We start from the raw sequence: 17003 nt of genomic DNA on the forward strand, positions 1-17003 counted from the left end.
GAACGTGAACTTGAGCTCTACAGCAACACGCCTGCAACCAACACGCTTGCTTTGTATAGTAACAAACTGAGTTTTGACCTTCTAGAGAGGAGAGGCATCGTAGGCAGAGGTTAGCCAGGTCCTCGGGAAAGGCAGCACAGCTCAAGAGAGAAGGAAGCCAGCAGAAACGACCTAACCCATGTGGAGTAGTCCTTCTCAGCCACAGCTGAGTAGCATCTTCTTTGGGAGACAGACCATAGCGAGGCTGATCCCGTTCTGCTCCCGCTAACAGGACTCCTAAACATTTATCCAAAGTTAGACTGAAATAAACCTATTACACAGAACCTGGCTTTCCATGGTGAATTTAAGAATCGATGATGTAGCCTTGAAAAAGAAACGCAGCAATAAATGTAAGGTATTTCAGCAAAATGCCAGTGAGTTTCTGACACCAATGCAATCTGTAACGCCCTCCTGTAACTCCAGCTTTGACACGAACTACTCTTGCCTGGTGAACCAGCAAATTCCTCTCGATGCAATACAGGTCTTGCCGACCAGATGCAGGTAAGGGTAAATATATCACTATTGAAAGTGGCATAGCAGAACGTTTCCAAAGAGAAAATCATCTCCAAACGCACCTGGTTTTGTTAGCATGAAGCGAGCATAAGAACAAATCCTTTTTTATACATCTCAGAAAGCTAATTTAAAACCATTTCAGGAGGTGAAATGCCAAGATATTAATACCGATTGCACCATGAGATCGTATTATAAGTGACATCAACGTTACAAAACAATCTGAAATGTGGCCAGGCTGTTAATAGACAGCATTACACAATTCCTGACACAGCCAGATAATGCTGCATTTCTGCTATGCAAATTTTCAACAGTGAATAGATTTTGAACAGAGTTTACACCCACTGCTCCTCCGATGCAACTCAGTAATTCGTGATTAGGTGCCAAGCTGTCATTTACAAATCACTCCAACCCATTGCTATTTTCTAGCCTACCTTGCTATCACAAAGCAGCCACCAACGAATGCTGTTGGATTAAAATGTATGAGCCCTACCTGAACCTATCTTTAAGCCCATAAACTAACACCGCTACTGCTGTTATCAATAGTTTTCTTTTGTTTTGCCATTAATACTGGTCTTCTCCTACTAAGCAAATACTGTAATTCCCTACCTTTTCACATGTCAGGAGCAAAGCTCCATTCTCAAAGTATTTTTATCCATATTACACAGTCATTACAGTGAGGGAATCTATCAGAAAAAGGACCAGAGGCACGGAGCTGGTCCGAGTCACCTTTTCTAAGCACGTTTTGCTTTAGGTACTTGGATATTTAAGTGTGTTAGTTTTCTAGTGGTAGCAGTGGTGGAAACAGGAATTGCCTTCCCCAACATACAGACATCCACACTTTTATGACCGTGCCTCCCACGCTGCCATGGTCATCCAATATTCTCCTGGCTTCACAACAGAGAAAACAGCTCAGGGGGTGTGACCCGGTGGAACAATCCAAACTGCTTTGTTTTCCTGAGCCACTCTTCCCCAGTTATTGGTTTGCAGTTGGTGACCAGTTTAAGCTGAAAGAGGGCAGATGAAGATAAAATCTTAGGAAGAAATGCTTTCCTGCGAGGGTGAGGAGGCCCTGGCCCAGGTTGCCCAGAGCAGTGGTGGCTGCCCCATCCCTGGAGGGGTTCCAGGCCAGGTTGGATGGGGCTTGGAGCCCCTGATCCAGTGGGAGGTGTCCCTGCCCATGGCAGGGGTTGGACTGGATGGGCTTTGAGGTCCCTTCCAAACCATTCTTTGATTCTACGACCTGCCAGCGCCAGAAGACAAGCAAGCAGGAGCACAGAAAGCAATGACACCAAAGAAATGAATGCTGGGCAGCTCGCGCTCCTGCTTGTGGAAACTTTCCACCAGGATATGCCTCAGGGTTGGTGGCAGAACAACATGAAGACAGTCTGTAAAGAACATATCACCTGATCTTACTTCTCTCTTACAAACACAAAAATCTCAGCACATCAACCCTACAAGTATGCCCTGACAACCTGAAAACATTCCAAGGAATGCTTAAACCCCCAAAATTATCACAGAATCATAGTATGGTTTGGGTCAGAAGGGACCTCAAAGCCCATCCAGTTCCAACCCCCCCTTGCCATGGGCAGGGACACCTCCCACTGGATCAGGGTGCTCAAAATGCTTTAAATACTACCGCCACACAAAAGCTGTGATCCCTCTCTCGCAAGTCTTGCGGAACATCTCTGAACGATGGATAGGAAAACTCAGATGACCACACGATGCAAAATCCATTTGCATGGACAGAAAACAGCTCAACACTTGCGGCAACATAAAACCTCCCTCTCAAACCACTAAAAAAAATCAGTGGTGTCCATTCAGACAATCACCAGGCGACAGAACAGGGATGTGGGTTAGTCACACTATTCCTGTACAGAGAAAATGGAAATAAAGAAAGTCAGATTTGCTCCGGAAGCTGAAGGATTGCTCCTGCCCGTGCCAGCCCATCTGACACAAGTTGAGCTCTTGGTGCTGCCGTCCCCTCGAGCTCTATTTTGTCTGACTCGCCGTGTCTTTGTGTGTGTGTGTCTGCCAAAGCCCATGCACCCCGCGCTCAGCAGAACGGACCTACTTAGAGCCACGGAGTGTGAATAATAGCAGAGACGAGCCTTGAATAGAACTCAAAACTCCCTCTCAGTAGGAATTTTACAGAGAGAGAAAAAACGGACGCGTAATTCTGCTTGCAAAACTGTCAACTTGAAAGGCTGTAAATAATTCACTCTCTATTACAGGAAATGTTTTACAAATGACAAGGTTGTAACCTCTGTTTGGCTGCAAGGCTGGCAGATGCTGGAGGCATTCCTGCCTCTCTAAGTGCAGAACAAGATGTGCCCTGCTCACGAGAAACCAGCAGCGATTCTTGGTTCCCAGCCCTCCCCAGCGCTGTGAAACGCTTCTGCCTCCGTTTCCGATGGATGGATCGCAAAGAAGTGAAGTCTGCACACTTCTAGAGATGCAACTCTCGGCCTGACTGGCAATTTCCTGTGCTCTGATGACACAGCTGCTGCAATGCACAATGCAGAGCTAAGATAACACCAAGAGAATGGATAAACTTGAATTATTTATATTTATAGAAATACATTCAGGCAATTGTTTAAAAGATACACACACAGAAGCTAAAAAAATGCGTGCAGTTATTATAGAAGGCTCAATAATGAATGTTCGATGTAGTCTAAAAACAGGGACATCAGTCACATTCAGAGGCAATAAAATCACGCCCAGCCTCAAAGGGGCGGCCACGTGGCTGAGGGCCGATTCGAGCCAATTCCAAAGAAAGAGACTCTGTTCCTTTAACTTCTTATCACTAAACATTTTGCAACAAACTCAAGGAGCCTTAAGGAAGGTCCCTCTGTGCCTTTCCCCTCCAGGTTAGTCGGCAGCCAAACACAATGAGGCTTTGTATATAAAAGAAACTTGAAACTCACCTGGATGTTGCCAAAGTCCACGTTTTCATAATGGAAATGTGCACATTCAGCCATCTTCGGGAAATGGCCCTTGGTAAAGGATAACCTGAAGCACATCAAAAGCACCCCATAAGACATCCAAGTGAGCGAAACAAGGCTCAGCACCCAACACCGTTATAAAATGCAGTGACCGATATAAAACAATGACGACTTTCTCATCCTAAAGCCAAGGGAACAGAGGGGTTTGCTGATGTGATGCACCAAAACCACGGGGAAAGGAACTGAGTGAGAAAGGAGAATTGCAAAGTGCCTTTCATCATCGCATCTTTAAAGAACTGCGTGGGATTTCATCCACACCAAAGCCCACATCTCGACAAAACAGTGCAGGGAGAAGCCGCTCTACCTTTACAAACACATTTTCGCAGTGCAAATAAACAGCCTTACACGAGACACATAGGAAAGTAGAACTTTACCTGTGAAAGGCATCACAGCCCATCAGTCCCGGGTTGATGTATCTGAGGGTGCAGAACAAACGCTATTTATCCTTTGCCTTTTTAAAAGTCAAAAGTGAGGCATAATTATTCCCAAGTGTCTCCAGCTACAACGGTGGCTGACAGGGAGCTCCTCTGGCTCGGCGACGGGCTCTTGCTTCTGCCGAAGCTATTATAGACTCCTATAGATATTTCTGGTGGCGAGCCAATGAGATTGTCATTATCTAACTCTCTCTTCCCACGGGAATCTAAGTGGGAAGTGAGATGCAGCATCTGGCTGCTCAGAACTAGAACAAAGAGCCATTCCCCTTACAGCATCCGAGCTCTAAGGAGAGGTGATCTGAGAGCACGGATCAATCAGTATTGGGGAGCTGTGGCCCTCGAGTCAGCAGTCTCAGCAAAGACAAGCCAAGTCATATTGATTACTTGTGATCCTCTGTGCGTTAGAGGTTTGAAACCTTAGCTGCAAGCATAATAAGTTGGATTACATTCTCTGGGAGAGAATAAGAGAGAGAAAGGGAGTGTAACCCACCAAAAAAAGAACATTCTGGGAGATTAGAGAAGGAAAAAAATCCCTAAAAAATAAAAAATGGTGCAAAACTCTTTTGAATAAAACTTACAGAGCCAAATAAAAAAAAAAAAGAGAGAAAATATCAAATAAAAACTAGGTCTAGGCCACCCACTTGTCCTGGTTTAGCTTCTAAGAGCATGGGAAGACAGGGAGAAGGGTCTCATTTATACATGGCTTGGGCTTCTTTTTAGGTTTGTTTATATATATATATATGTTCTCTGGGTTTTTTTTAAACAAATCCATTTGAGGAAGAAAACACAAAAATTTAAAAACACAGTAACAGTGAGTAACTTTAATAAACTTTTTGCTTTCTATAGCCAGAAACAGCTGAGAACGCCAAAAAAAAACACCCTCTCATGCCCTCAGTTTTAGACTACATTAGCTATAATTTACTTTATTTCGCATGGATTTGGGTTGCTCAGGTGAAGATACTGTCAGAAACTGTTGCCAAATGCCCCAGTCGCATAGCGGTACAACAACTAAAACCCACGACATCAAGCCCAGCAGAGACAGAAAACTCAAAGAACACTGCTCTTACTTTTTCACATTCTTCACTTTCATACTTGCTGTACTGCCGCAGGTCCGGAGCGGCAGCTCCCCTGTAATGTCCGGGATATCTGCGCCTCTTGCCTGCAACAAAGAAGAAGTAAAGCGTTCAAAATGGGACTGCATGCTCTGGACCGGTGCTGGACAAGCAGGAGCCCATGGAATGTTACATAGATGGAATCTCAGAATGGTTTGGGTTGAAGGGGACCTCAAAGCCCATCAAGTCCCAACCCCTGCCATGGGCAGGGACACCTCCCACTGGATCAGGGGCTCCAAGCCCCATCCAACCTGGCCTGGAACCTCTCCAGGGATGGGGCAGCCACCACTGCTCTGGGCACCCTGGGCCAGGGCCTCCCCACCCTCACAGCAAAACATTTCTCCCTAAGATCTCATCTCAATCTCCCCTCTTTCAGCTGAAAACCATTCCCTCTCATCCTATCCCTGCCCTCCCTGATCCAGAGCCCCTCCCCAGCTTTCCTGGAGCCCCTTTCAGTACTGGAAACTGCTCTAAGATCTCCCTGGAGCCTTATGCTCCTCTTCTTTAGATCTTCCCATCCCTCCTTCCCTCTGTAGACTTTCTTTATTGTTGCCTTCCAAAGTGGTAGAGGAGGTGTTGCAAGGGCTGCTTCAAGGACTTGGGTATAGAAAAACAACTGGAAGCTCCTCTGAGGTCTCCCTGAAGCCTTCTCTTCTGCAGGCTGAACAACCCCAACTCTCTCAGCCTGTCCTTGTATCAGATCATCTCCATGGCCTCCTCTGAACCTGCTCCAACAGCTCCATGTCCTTCCTGTGCTGAGGACTCCAGAACTGAACACAGGGCTCCAGGTGAGGTCTCACCAGAGTGGAGTACCAGCGCCTCCCCACCCTCTCAGCAAAACATTTCTCCCTAAGGTCTCATCTCAACCTCCCCTCTTTCAGCTTAAACCATTCACTCTCGCCCTATCCCTGCCCTCCCTGATCCAGAGCCCCTCCGCAGCTTTCCTGTAGGTTTGTATGGAATGTAGATTAGGATAAAAGCAACCACGCTGCAGGAGAACCTGTTTTGCCCTTGATCCAGGGAAGCCGGGATGACCCTGGCTCAGCAGTGTTCACCCAGTAGAGCCACCCTGGCTCACACAGGACTGGAGTAGAGCACATTCTCTGTGCTCCGGCAAATTCCTGTTGTTCCCAGCGCTGCCCCTGGAAATGGGATGGTGCAGCTACTGTCAGGGAGCTCCTCCCATCACCGCTACTCAAAGGGGACCCCAAAGACACTCACTCTCCCAGTTGCACCTCTCACAGCCTGAGCATCGCACTGCTCTGACTCCGCTGTCCACAGCGGTACAGAACACACACTCCCACTCACCGAAGACAACAAGGACAATATCCATAGCCTTAAATAAACCCATCCTGGGTAAGAGATTTCCTAAGCACACAATTCCTCCAGGATCTAACAGGACACTTGAGAGACTCTGTGAAGTTCAACATTAAGAGGATCTTATTCCATGATCTATGATCTATTCTATGATCACTGATTTAATAAATCTTACAGGTCTTTTACATAAGAAAATAATTAATTACAGTAATAAACGTGTGATTCCTGTAAGTTGCTTTCAGGCAACGTTGGATGCGCCTACCTTAATTTTCTAGAGAGCAGAATTTCTGTAGGAAGAAACACAATATTTCTCTTCCATCAGCAGCAGAAGCCGGTGGGATAGAAAATGGATATACAAACCTGACAGAACAATGAGGGCTTCAAGCCAGTTTGCAGCAGTGGGCAGAGACCACCCTGGATCGAACACAAAGTGGCGTCGGCAACGCTGACACCTCCAGGAGACTGAAATGCCAGCACCCCTCTCTATATAAAGGTGTGTTATCCTCTTTTCCCAACTGAGCCACGTCCAAATGGCGCCGGAAGGAGATACCCGTCTCTCGCGTTTCCAACAAACTGCCCGTGTCCATTTAAATGGATAAAGAGACACAATACAATAATTATTGCAGTCGCTTCTCCAACTAGATTTGCACTCTTCGGACTCTGCTGTAGAACAACTGCCTCTCACAGATGAGGAACAAGGGCTGAACAGTGATTTGTCCAAGCTACAGTCTTTAGTATGAGGTACTAACACAAGAAAAGACTTATGAACGGATAGATAAATAAGTGAATGGATAGATAAGTAAGAAAAAAACTTATCAGCATTTTAGACATCACACCACTCCAAAATGAACCGCAGCTACTTCCCACCCAACCCAAAAGACACACAGCTACAGAACAGCGCACTTTATTAACTACTGCACCTGTTTTGATCCAAACCCTGGCATGCAAAATGTCACCCTAGATCGCCCTCCACTCCAAACACAAACCAAACGCTCCAAATGAGATTTGTCATCTTTTATGATTTGTTCCATGGTAATTTAATTTTAAAAAGCATTTTGAAACAGTTGACTTATTTCCATCTGCAATTAGCCAGCGAGCTCCTCACCTCCCTCTTTTCTAGGCTTTGCTGTTCCGTGAAAACCTCGTAATTGCATAGCAAATCTGTTTATGCAAATTATTAAGTCCAATTGTCACAGCTTATTGTCACTGCTGCACCAATCTGCTTTGGTCCAAAACCTGGTAAACAAATCAGGGCTCGATCCAGAAAGCAGTCTATTGATTTATCCGATGTCCAGTCCTCTTCCATTTCACTGGAAGGCTTTTGAGCAACACCACTCCACCGGTCCCCTCCAAATGAAGATATTCCTCTACCAAAAATCCACTCAAAACTACAATTGTATCAGTAAGCAGTTAGGACAAATATTTAAGAACTTCAGTGCTTTATAACAGGTACCTACACTGATCTCAAGGCAGATCCCACAGATGCGTTTGCTCTAAGAAGAGGAGTGACCAACAGGTTGAGGGAGGAGATTCTCCCCAAGTACTCCACTCTGGTGAGACCTCACCCAGAGCCCTGCGTTCAGTTCTGGAGTCCCCAGCACAGGAAGGACATGGAGCTGTTGGACCAGGTTCAGAGGAGGCCACGGAGATGATCTGATACAAGGACAGGCTGAGAGAGTTGGGGTTGTTCAGCCTGCAGAAGAGAAGGCTTCAGGGAGACCTCAGAGCAGCCTCCAGTTGTTTTCATATACCCACGTCCTTGAAGCAGCCCTTGCAACACCTCCTCTACCACTTTGGAAGGCAACAATAAAGAAAGTCTACAGAAAGAAGGAGGAATGGGATAGGAAGGTCTAAAGAACAGGAGCATAAGGGAGATCTTGGAGCAGTTTCCAGTAGTGAAAGGGGTTGTGGGAAAGCTGGGGAGGGTCTCTTCATCGGAGAGTGCATGGACAGGACGAGGGGGAACGGTTTCAGGCTGAAAGAAGGGAGATTGGGATGAGATCTCAGGAAGAAATGTTTTGCTGTGAGGGTGGAGAGGCCCTGGCCCAGGTTGCCCAGAGCAGCGGTGGCTGCCCCATCCCTGGAGGGGTTCCAGGCCAGGTTGGATGGGGCTTGGAGCCCCTGATCCAGTGGGAGGTGTCCCTGCCCATGGCAGGGGGTGGGACTGGATGGGCTTTGAGGTCCCTTCCAACCCAACCCATTCCATTATTTTATGATTCTCAGCAATTTTGGGGAGAATACTTGCCTTTGTGTCCCACTCCCCGATGGACGGTCATTCCATTTTGAAATCATCACAGCCCTTGACTGGGGAGGTACCAGAAGGAACCCTGAAGCACCTCCATCACTTTTGCAACTTTCAGCTGCTGCTGTCAAACTCCCTGGGAATCAGAGAGCTCTCACAAATCGGAGTATCCAGCTTTAAGCACCCAAGTTTGAACTTCCTGGTCTTTATATTTATAGACTTGATTTGAAAAACCTCAGCTTTCTGCTTTCCAGCACACAAAACCTTAGTCATAAATAATTTCTATCTAACTACTCCACTGGATAATACAAAAGGATTTTCTCCTAAAAAGTCTCATTGCATTTATCAGAAAACATGTCAACCTGTCTCCCTCACATCCAGAAACGTAATACAATTTGAAAATACACATAAAATTGAAGAAAACAGTCCAGTGAACACGATGTGAAGTTCCCTCTTTGGTATCCTCAGTAGGGGAGAGTGAACCTACGCAAAATCCCCAGTTCTCCTCCTGCCACAGGCTGACAGTGGGACTCACAAGACAAGAAGAAACCACGGAATCCCACCAAGCTCCAGCAATTCTAGAACAGGCAAACAGGTTTTCCATAATACTACTGTAAATCCATATACAGGAACTGATGCAAGGCAAGACTTGACAGGTCAGCATGGAGCCAGGCTACTGAATTCAAGGATTTCTCAAGGCAGAAATTTACTCTTCTCCAAGAACACCACAAAGCAAAGACACCTATCAGACAGGCAGTAACATGTAAGCATCTTTCTACCACTGCACTCCAACCAAAACCAGTTTGGAGGGACCAGATTGCTCTGGATTCCTTCAGCACATGGCCTCGTTTCTAAAACTGGCAGAGATGATTCAAAATGCTCGCTGGTTTCCATGACAGTCTTTCCTTCACATCATCTTTATTTCCCCTCAATTTTCCTTAACGAGGGGAATAAAGAGGGAAAAAAAAAACCAACAAAAAATACAACAAAACCCTCCAGAACTTTCCCCAAAACCCAAGCTTTGCTATTTTACTTCTTCCTGATGAACAGCAGAAGACAGAGATGTTGTTTCAGTCAAAGCCGTTCCTCTGTGATGAGTAACGGTCTACTCAACCTGAGCGAGAGGACGCTCTGCAGGGGCCACAACACACACGGTTTGCTCTCTGCAGTGGGTGTTCATGCACTCCTGTGCATGAACTCATGCACTCTTCCAAATCACTGAATTGTAGAATCATAGAATAGTTTGGGTTGGAAAGGACCTTAAAGATCATCTAGTCCCAATTCCCCTGCCATGGGCAGGGACATCCCACTGGATCAAGGGCTCCAAGCCCCATCCAACCCGGCCTTGAACACCTCCAGGGATGGGGCAGCCACCACTGCTCTGGGCACCCTGAGCCAGTGTGTCCCTACTCTCACGGTGAAGAAATTCTTCCATAAGTCGAGCCTAAATCTGCCCCTCTCCAGTTTATACCCGTTTCCCCTCGTCCTATCTCCACACGCCTTTGTGAACAGCCCCTCTCCAGCTTTCCTGTAGCCCCTTCAGGTACTGGAAGGTTGCTTTTAGGTCTCCTCTGAGCCTTCTCTTCTCCAGGCTGAACAACCCCAACTCTCTCAGCCTGTCCTTGGATGGGAGCTGCTCCAGCCCTTGGATCATCTTTGTAGCCTCCTCTGGGCCCGTTCCAACAGCTCCAAGTCTTGGGTACCAGGTAGCTACACAAAGCTGGCCCAGCATCCGCTTCCTTGCAGAGCTTCCTTGGCAAGGTTAAAAAGGAACAGTCCCACCAGGCAAATGCCTCCATCAGTATCACCCTGCTCAAAGAGTTTGCTTGAAGGACAATGGAAGAAGAAAGAGAGTTCACCACAGCTTCATAGTCCCCAGCCACAATCATACTCCAGAGGAAGGAAGCTCTACTCTTAATTACATGAGAGTAACAGCCATCCTAGTTCTCCACAATAAATAAATCAATAAAGCAAAGGAAAAATGCCTTTATTAAATTGAGAGTCCGCACGTCAGAGCTACCTCCAATACCTCCAAATGAAAGGTCCCAGTTTTGCAGCGTTTATGTGTCCAAGCACTATCCTTAAGAGGATTACAATGTCCCTGAGCTCAAGAGGGCTGGAACTGGGTCACTTTTTGAATGGAAGAAAAGTGTGGCAATTGATGAAGATATTCATCCAAAAAGTGTCAGTGCCAATATGATGGGGAATGGTGTAGGGAGTGTTAGGAATGGTTGGACTCGATGACCCAGTGGGTCCCTTCCAACCTGGTGATTCTATGATTCTATGATTCTAGGAAATGAAAGTATTTGCCAAGGTCTTCATATCGCTACTGCCCACCAATTCATTTAGGGGATGCAAATGAGCATCCCAAGTATTTTATACAGGTCGTTTGTGTCGCTTTAACACACTGCAGCTACATTTTCCAGAGTTGCTTAAGACATTTGGATGCATTTAAAATGCAGAAGCAACTGCATCTGGTTTATATGCCCAGCCCTGACGACCTCAACTTAAACAAAAAAAATATCTGCCTCTTATTCTGCAGCAGTTTTACCAAAAAGTGAAAAACCAAAACAAATACCCCCCTCCAACTGTGCATATCCAAACTGGCCGTGTTAAAAATTGCTGTCTCTGCTATTCGCAGCCAGCTCAGCAGAGCGCAGCACCGGCACGTTCAATAACGCCGCGACACGGCAAAGCTGCACAGCAGGGCAGGCTCCGGGGTACCCGTCTGTCTGCTGTGCTCTCACACTCTCCCTCAGAAAGGAGGAAGCCATCGGAGAAACGATACCTTTGAGCGTATATGGGCTCTAACATCTTCTGCCGAGAGCGACCCGAGGCACTGCGTGCGAAGAAACAGCTCCGAGATCCAACAGCACAAAGATGCTTCGGAGAAAGAGAAAGCACTGAACGTTTTATTTCTTTTTAATTGAAGTCATCACTTAACTCCCTGCCTACTGCAAATGTCTCGATCCCTGTGGCAAAGATAAAAGGAAAAACCTTTCCGAGGTGCCAAAGGAGAGCTGCAGGGCTGCCTTATGCGCAGGCAGAGCTCAGGGCCAGAACGGCTGCAGTAATTAGAGGCAGTGCTGCCTTTTTAACTTAGCTCTCGGTTTGGGGAATGGGGAATGCAGGCGAACAGTGACCCGACCAGGGATGCCCTTAAAATCTCATGGTAAATGAGAAACATAACAGAGAAAAGCCAGTGGAAGAGTGACAAGTGCTTCCAGCAGGGAAACTCTGAATAGTGGCTCCACACATTCTCAACCCCATGGCTAAAAAATCTGCATTCAATAAAGAAGATACTTCAATCTGTATCATTTTTCTGAGTTTAGGACTTTTAATTCCATTTTCCACATTCCCCGTCAATGCTGAATTGTTCTAGCCAGTACTCACTGCATGGCATGGGTAGCAGGGAATTCTTCTCTCTCAGAAGACCACACAGGATGTGTTTCTTCTGCTCCCAGCTTCTCCTCTCCAAAGGAGGGGGAAATAAGAAAAAGGAAGAAAAGCTTTTAAGCACTGCCATGAGCTGGCAAACGAAGGGAAACCTCTCATTCCTGAGACTTAACAGAGGAGTTAGTCCAGAGCATCTATTTACCAGAGTTTAAAGGATCTGCCCGGAATGAACAAAGAGCAATTTCTTAACTATTCATCTACTGTGTTTCCAAATAAAGGTCACCACCTCACAGCTACGTGGGTAAAACCCTCTTCAGCTCACGTGTAAAACAATGAATTCATAGAATCACAGAATGGTTTGGGTCAGAAGGGACCTCAAATCCCGTCCAGTCCCACCCCCTGCCATGGGCAGGGACCCCTCCCACTGGATCAGGGGCTCCAAGCCCCATCCAACCTGGCCTGGAACCCCTCCAGGGATGGGGCAGCCACCACTGCTCTGGGCAACCTGGGCCAGTGATTCACTAAGTGGGATCCAAGACACAGAGCATGGCAACTGTGTGAACTTTCTTTGGCAGTATTATTGTCACTGTGACCAGAATTCACCTCTGGAAAGCAGGCTGGGTTTCTGTCATGACAAGTTTTCCTCAGAGAGGCTTAAAGAAACGCCTGGACTCGCACCGATTCTCTGAAGACACATCAAATGCACCCAAAGGACAACAGGGGTTATTTCCAGCCAAACACTCTCACACTTGTATTTTCTTTCATTTGGTTTAGAGATAAAAATGGATGCAGTGAGTTAAAACGAACTAAGGACAACGTTAGCATGATAACTACCTGCCAGCTTTAAGTTTGGACCTAACATCGCTCTGGGAAGGCGCAGTGAGATGCTTTATTGCCATTCAGGAGGATCCCAGGCCGGGAGCCGCAGCGGTACAGTACCGAGCCCCACACAATAGAGCGCTGCCTGAGGAATGTACTTGCTTTAAGAACACAAATCCCACATACAATACGCGTGGGAAAGGCAGCAGGGTTGAGTCCTTCCTCTGTACAGCCTACAAAATAAATTAGAGAAAAGAACCACAGAAAACAGAATAACCAATGAGCGCAAGACTCCAATTCCAGCTCCTTGTAAAAAGAAACCCCCCAAATCCAAGAGTTCGTGTGATGTTTGTTGTTTCACAAAGGGAGGAGGGGATCCGAACCACGGCTGTTATAAAAGGACAAGTGGAGCTCTGGGTTGTTACAGTAGAAAGCGATTTCACATCACACAAAGAGCTACGGAGAGGAATGCTGCCTTTATCGAGCAAAAACCCCTCTGTCATTCTCCGGCCATATACAGCAATTATGCAAATAACAAGGTTGTGTTATAGGTATAAATCAGCTTAGAAACTGGAGGATTTTCCCACTGCAGTAGAAGAAAGACTGGGAAGGCGGAAAAAAACAGCAGCCTGACATTTAACCCCAATATCTGAGTCACTGGAGCTAACACGAATTGGTATTTATGCGCGAAAGCCAACCTGGACTCGGCTTTTTGTTTATAAAGAGAGCTGTTTCCAACAGCACGAAACACAAAACCAGTATGCGATATACTCATTTTCCAAGCCCTCCTAATAACACAGTAATGTGAAGAATGTCTCTACTTCTAAGATGCAATTTATACCATAAGCAGTCCATAACCTCCTGAACGACAGACGGAAGGAAGCAGCTCATTCCAGGGTTACCCAGGGGAGTTTGGCCTGTGATCAAACCCTGCGCTGGCTGAGCCACTGCGGTGGCCTCCAGCTCCAGCTGCTGGTCCCGAACCAGGGCAGGGGCCCTTAAACCCACCTTCCTGACCAACTGTCCCAAAGGCCGCTCAGCCTCCGTGAGCCAGTCCTCCACACCGGGGCAGGGACACGCTGGCACACGCGAGGGGATGCTGCTCTCCAGGAAGGGCTGATGGCACTCGGGCAAGGTCAGAGCCAGACACGACGTAGGCAGCAGGAGCTCTGGAAAAGGCTTTCCACACCACTGCTCAGCAGAACTGGGAACGTGAGTGACAACCTTATGGCACTAAGAACGTGGATTGTGTAGAAGCTGATGGTGACTCATAGAATCATGGAATATTTTGGGTTGGAAGGGACTTTAAAGATCATCCAGTTCCAACCCCACTGCCATGGGCAGGGACATCCCACTGGATCAGGCTGCCCAAGGACCATCCAACCTGGCCTTGATCACCTCCAGGGATGGGGCAGCCACAGCCTACCTGGGCAGCCTGGGCCAGTGTCTCACCACTCTCATCGTAAAGAAATTCATCCTAATGTCAAGTCTTAATCTGCCCCTCTCCAGGTTTCACCTTTTCCCCCTCGTCCTGTCCCCACAAGCCTTTATGAATAGTCCCTCTCCAGCTTTCTTGTAGCCCTCTCAGGTACTGGAAGGTCACTATAAGATCTTCTCAGAGCCTTCTCTTCTCCAGGCTGAACAACCCCAACTCTCTCAGCCTGTCCTCCTGTGGAAGGTGCTCCAGCCCTCAGATCATCTTTGTAGCCTCCTCTGGACCTGTTCCAACAGCTCCATCTCCTTCTTATGTTGAAGATTCCAGAACTGGACACAGGATTCCAGATGAGGTCTCACAAGAGAGGAACAGAGGGGCAGAATCCCCTCCCTCCCTGCTGGCCACGCGGCTTTGGATGCAGCCCAGGACACAGTTGGCCTTCTGGGCTGTGAGCGCACATTGCCGGCTGATGTCGAGATTCTCATCAATCAGCACCCCAAGTCCTTCTCTGCAGGGCTGCTCGCAATCACATCATCCCCCATTGTGTACTGAAAATGTGGATGGCCCTGAGGATCTCCAAGAACATTTCACTGCACTCATACACTTATTAAGTAAAAACAAGGGATTTTTTTCCCCCTAAAGATCAATATTTCAGGAACAAAAAAAAAAAAAAACCTCTGAGACATAAAACCAAAACCACATGCACAGAGAAAAACCCATAACAAATTAAGAAGACATTCCTACCCGGGCACACCACTGTAACATGCCAGAACACCTATTTGGATTGAAAACCATGGGCACTCAGCCACATACAAATAAAGGGAAAAAACTGTGCCACGAAGCAAGAACCAGCAGTTAAAACCCTCTGTTTCTGCAACCATACCGAAGAGCGATCTCAGACGGTTTTGAGCTGAAAATACCTGCTTGGAGTACAAGCCAAAGAGCAAATCAAGAACACGGAGACCCTAAAACTTCTTTCCCACTCCTTGAAATGACAGGCGCATCAGGAGCACTCTTGGCCCAAGGGTGCAGTATCAGGAGAACCTGGCTTGAAGAGGTGAAGCCAATCTTTTAAACCCCCACCCCAGTCCTTCAGCCCCAGGAGACCCTCTCCCACCTCCTCCCATTGCAGCTACAGCAGTTTTAGTGGCTGCAGTACAGTTCCTGAAACAACCCTGGATGAAAGGGAAAGGAAAGCTGAACTTCGTTGGCGGGATTATTTTTAAATGAGATTAGCTGAGCGATTCACTTTTCACCTCCAGCCCAGAACCTCTCTCACCGTTCCTGTCCTGAGACTGGTAGCATGGGAGGTGCCCAGAAAGCCACCTCTGGCCTGGGCTGCATTCAAAGCAGCGTGGCCAGCAGAGAGAGGGAGGGGATTCTGCCCCTCTGTTCCTCTCTTGGGAGACCTCATCTGGAGTTCTGTGTCCAGTTCTGGAATCCTCAACATAAGAAGGAGATGGACCTGCTGGAACGGGTCCAGAGGAGGCTACAAAGATGATCAGAGGGCTGGAGTACCTTCCACGGGAGGACAGGCTGAGAGAGTTGGGGTTGTTCAGACTGGAGAAGAGAAGGCTCGGAGAAGATCTTATAGTGACCTTCCAGTACCTGAGAGGGCTACAGGAAAGCTGGAGAGGGGCTGTTCACAAAGGCTTGTGGGGACAGGACGAGGGACAATGGGTGCAAACTGGAGAGGGGCAGATTTAGACTGGACATAAGGAAAAATTTCTTCACCATGAGAGTGGTGATACACTGGAACCGAATTAAAGAAAAAATAAAACAACCTATCACTTATTTATAAGAGACTCCTTTCCCTTCCTGGATATTGCGTCTTATTCTTAAGCAGCTGCAACTGGGAAAAGTGATGGACAGGTAAATAAATTGTAAGTTTTATCTCCCAAATAACTACATTTCAAACCAATGTGGCATTCCTTATATTACAGCAACAACATACGCGTAAAGAGAGATCATCTTTGAAACACGGTGGGAGGAAAACAGGCAGAGGGTCAGGATAACGTAATCCAGCCTTCAAAGCTCAGCTCCTACTGCCTTTCAGAACCCCCAAGAGTGAGTTTTCCAATTCCAGCAGCATCACCAGCACCAACCATCAGAGCAGCAGCAACTTGCTGTCACCACCAAGCAGCTCCTCTGAGCAATGGGGGATAGTTATTAGAGATATGAAACCGTCTGAAATTGAACCAAAAAACTCTAAATTCCTTGGAGTTTAGATTATAAAGTGGTCGCCGACAGCCTGAGCAGTTGCCATGCAGCTGCGTCGATACCCCACACACTGCTGAGCTCTGCGGTTTACTCGCAGCAAGATAAACAGGCACTCAGCTCCCTGATGCCTCAGCAAACTCAGCCCCGAGTGCCCGATGCACATTAATGTGTGTTTATGCCCACCTACGCTCGTGCAATTTGGCAGAGGGCTACTGGGAGCACTCAAAAATTAGCCATTACACTCCAGTACCGTCGTTATCTTTTTAATTGCCATTATCCCCTACGATGATAAAAGAAGAAATACAAACGGTGGTGTGGAAATACAGGACCCAGATATTACACCTAAGAAAACATGCATTTACCGACGTGGATTGAATTCACTTTGAAATGGAGTGATGCAGAATGCAAAAGCAGGGTGAACTAAAAGAGGGGATCCCTGAACAATAAACTTTACTGACCCAGCCTTGGCAAACT

General features: G+C 47.0%; 1 protein-coding gene across 8 annotated transcripts in view; it reads right to left on the minus strand.

Annotated features, from left to right (window-relative positions):
- ARHGAP32 (Rho GTPase activating protein 32) overlaps nt 1-17003 on the minus strand; it is a 274980-nt gene that overhangs the window by 144900 nt on the left and 113077 nt on the right. For 7 of the 8 annotated variants that reach the window (XM_054086884.1, XM_054086883.1, XM_054086888.1 and 4 more), the window contains exons 3-5: nt 5056-5147; nt 3929-3970; nt 3477-3561 (exon numbers count right to left, since the gene is read on the minus strand). In XM_054086884.1, coding sequence (XP_053942859.1) covers nt 3477-3561; nt 3929-3970; nt 5056-5147 — 219 coding nt within the window. The remainder of the gene's footprint in view (nt 1-3476; nt 3562-3928; nt 3971-5055; nt 5148-17003) is intronic. The other variant, XM_054086882.1, reaches the window with a different exon arrangement.

This window comes from Cuculus canorus, chromosome 23 (assembly GCF_017976375.1).
Source record: "Cuculus canorus isolate bCucCan1 chromosome 23, bCucCan1.pri, whole genome shotgun sequence".
Classification (NCBI taxonomy): Eukaryota; Metazoa; Chordata; class Aves; order Cuculiformes; family Cuculidae; genus Cuculus; species Cuculus canorus.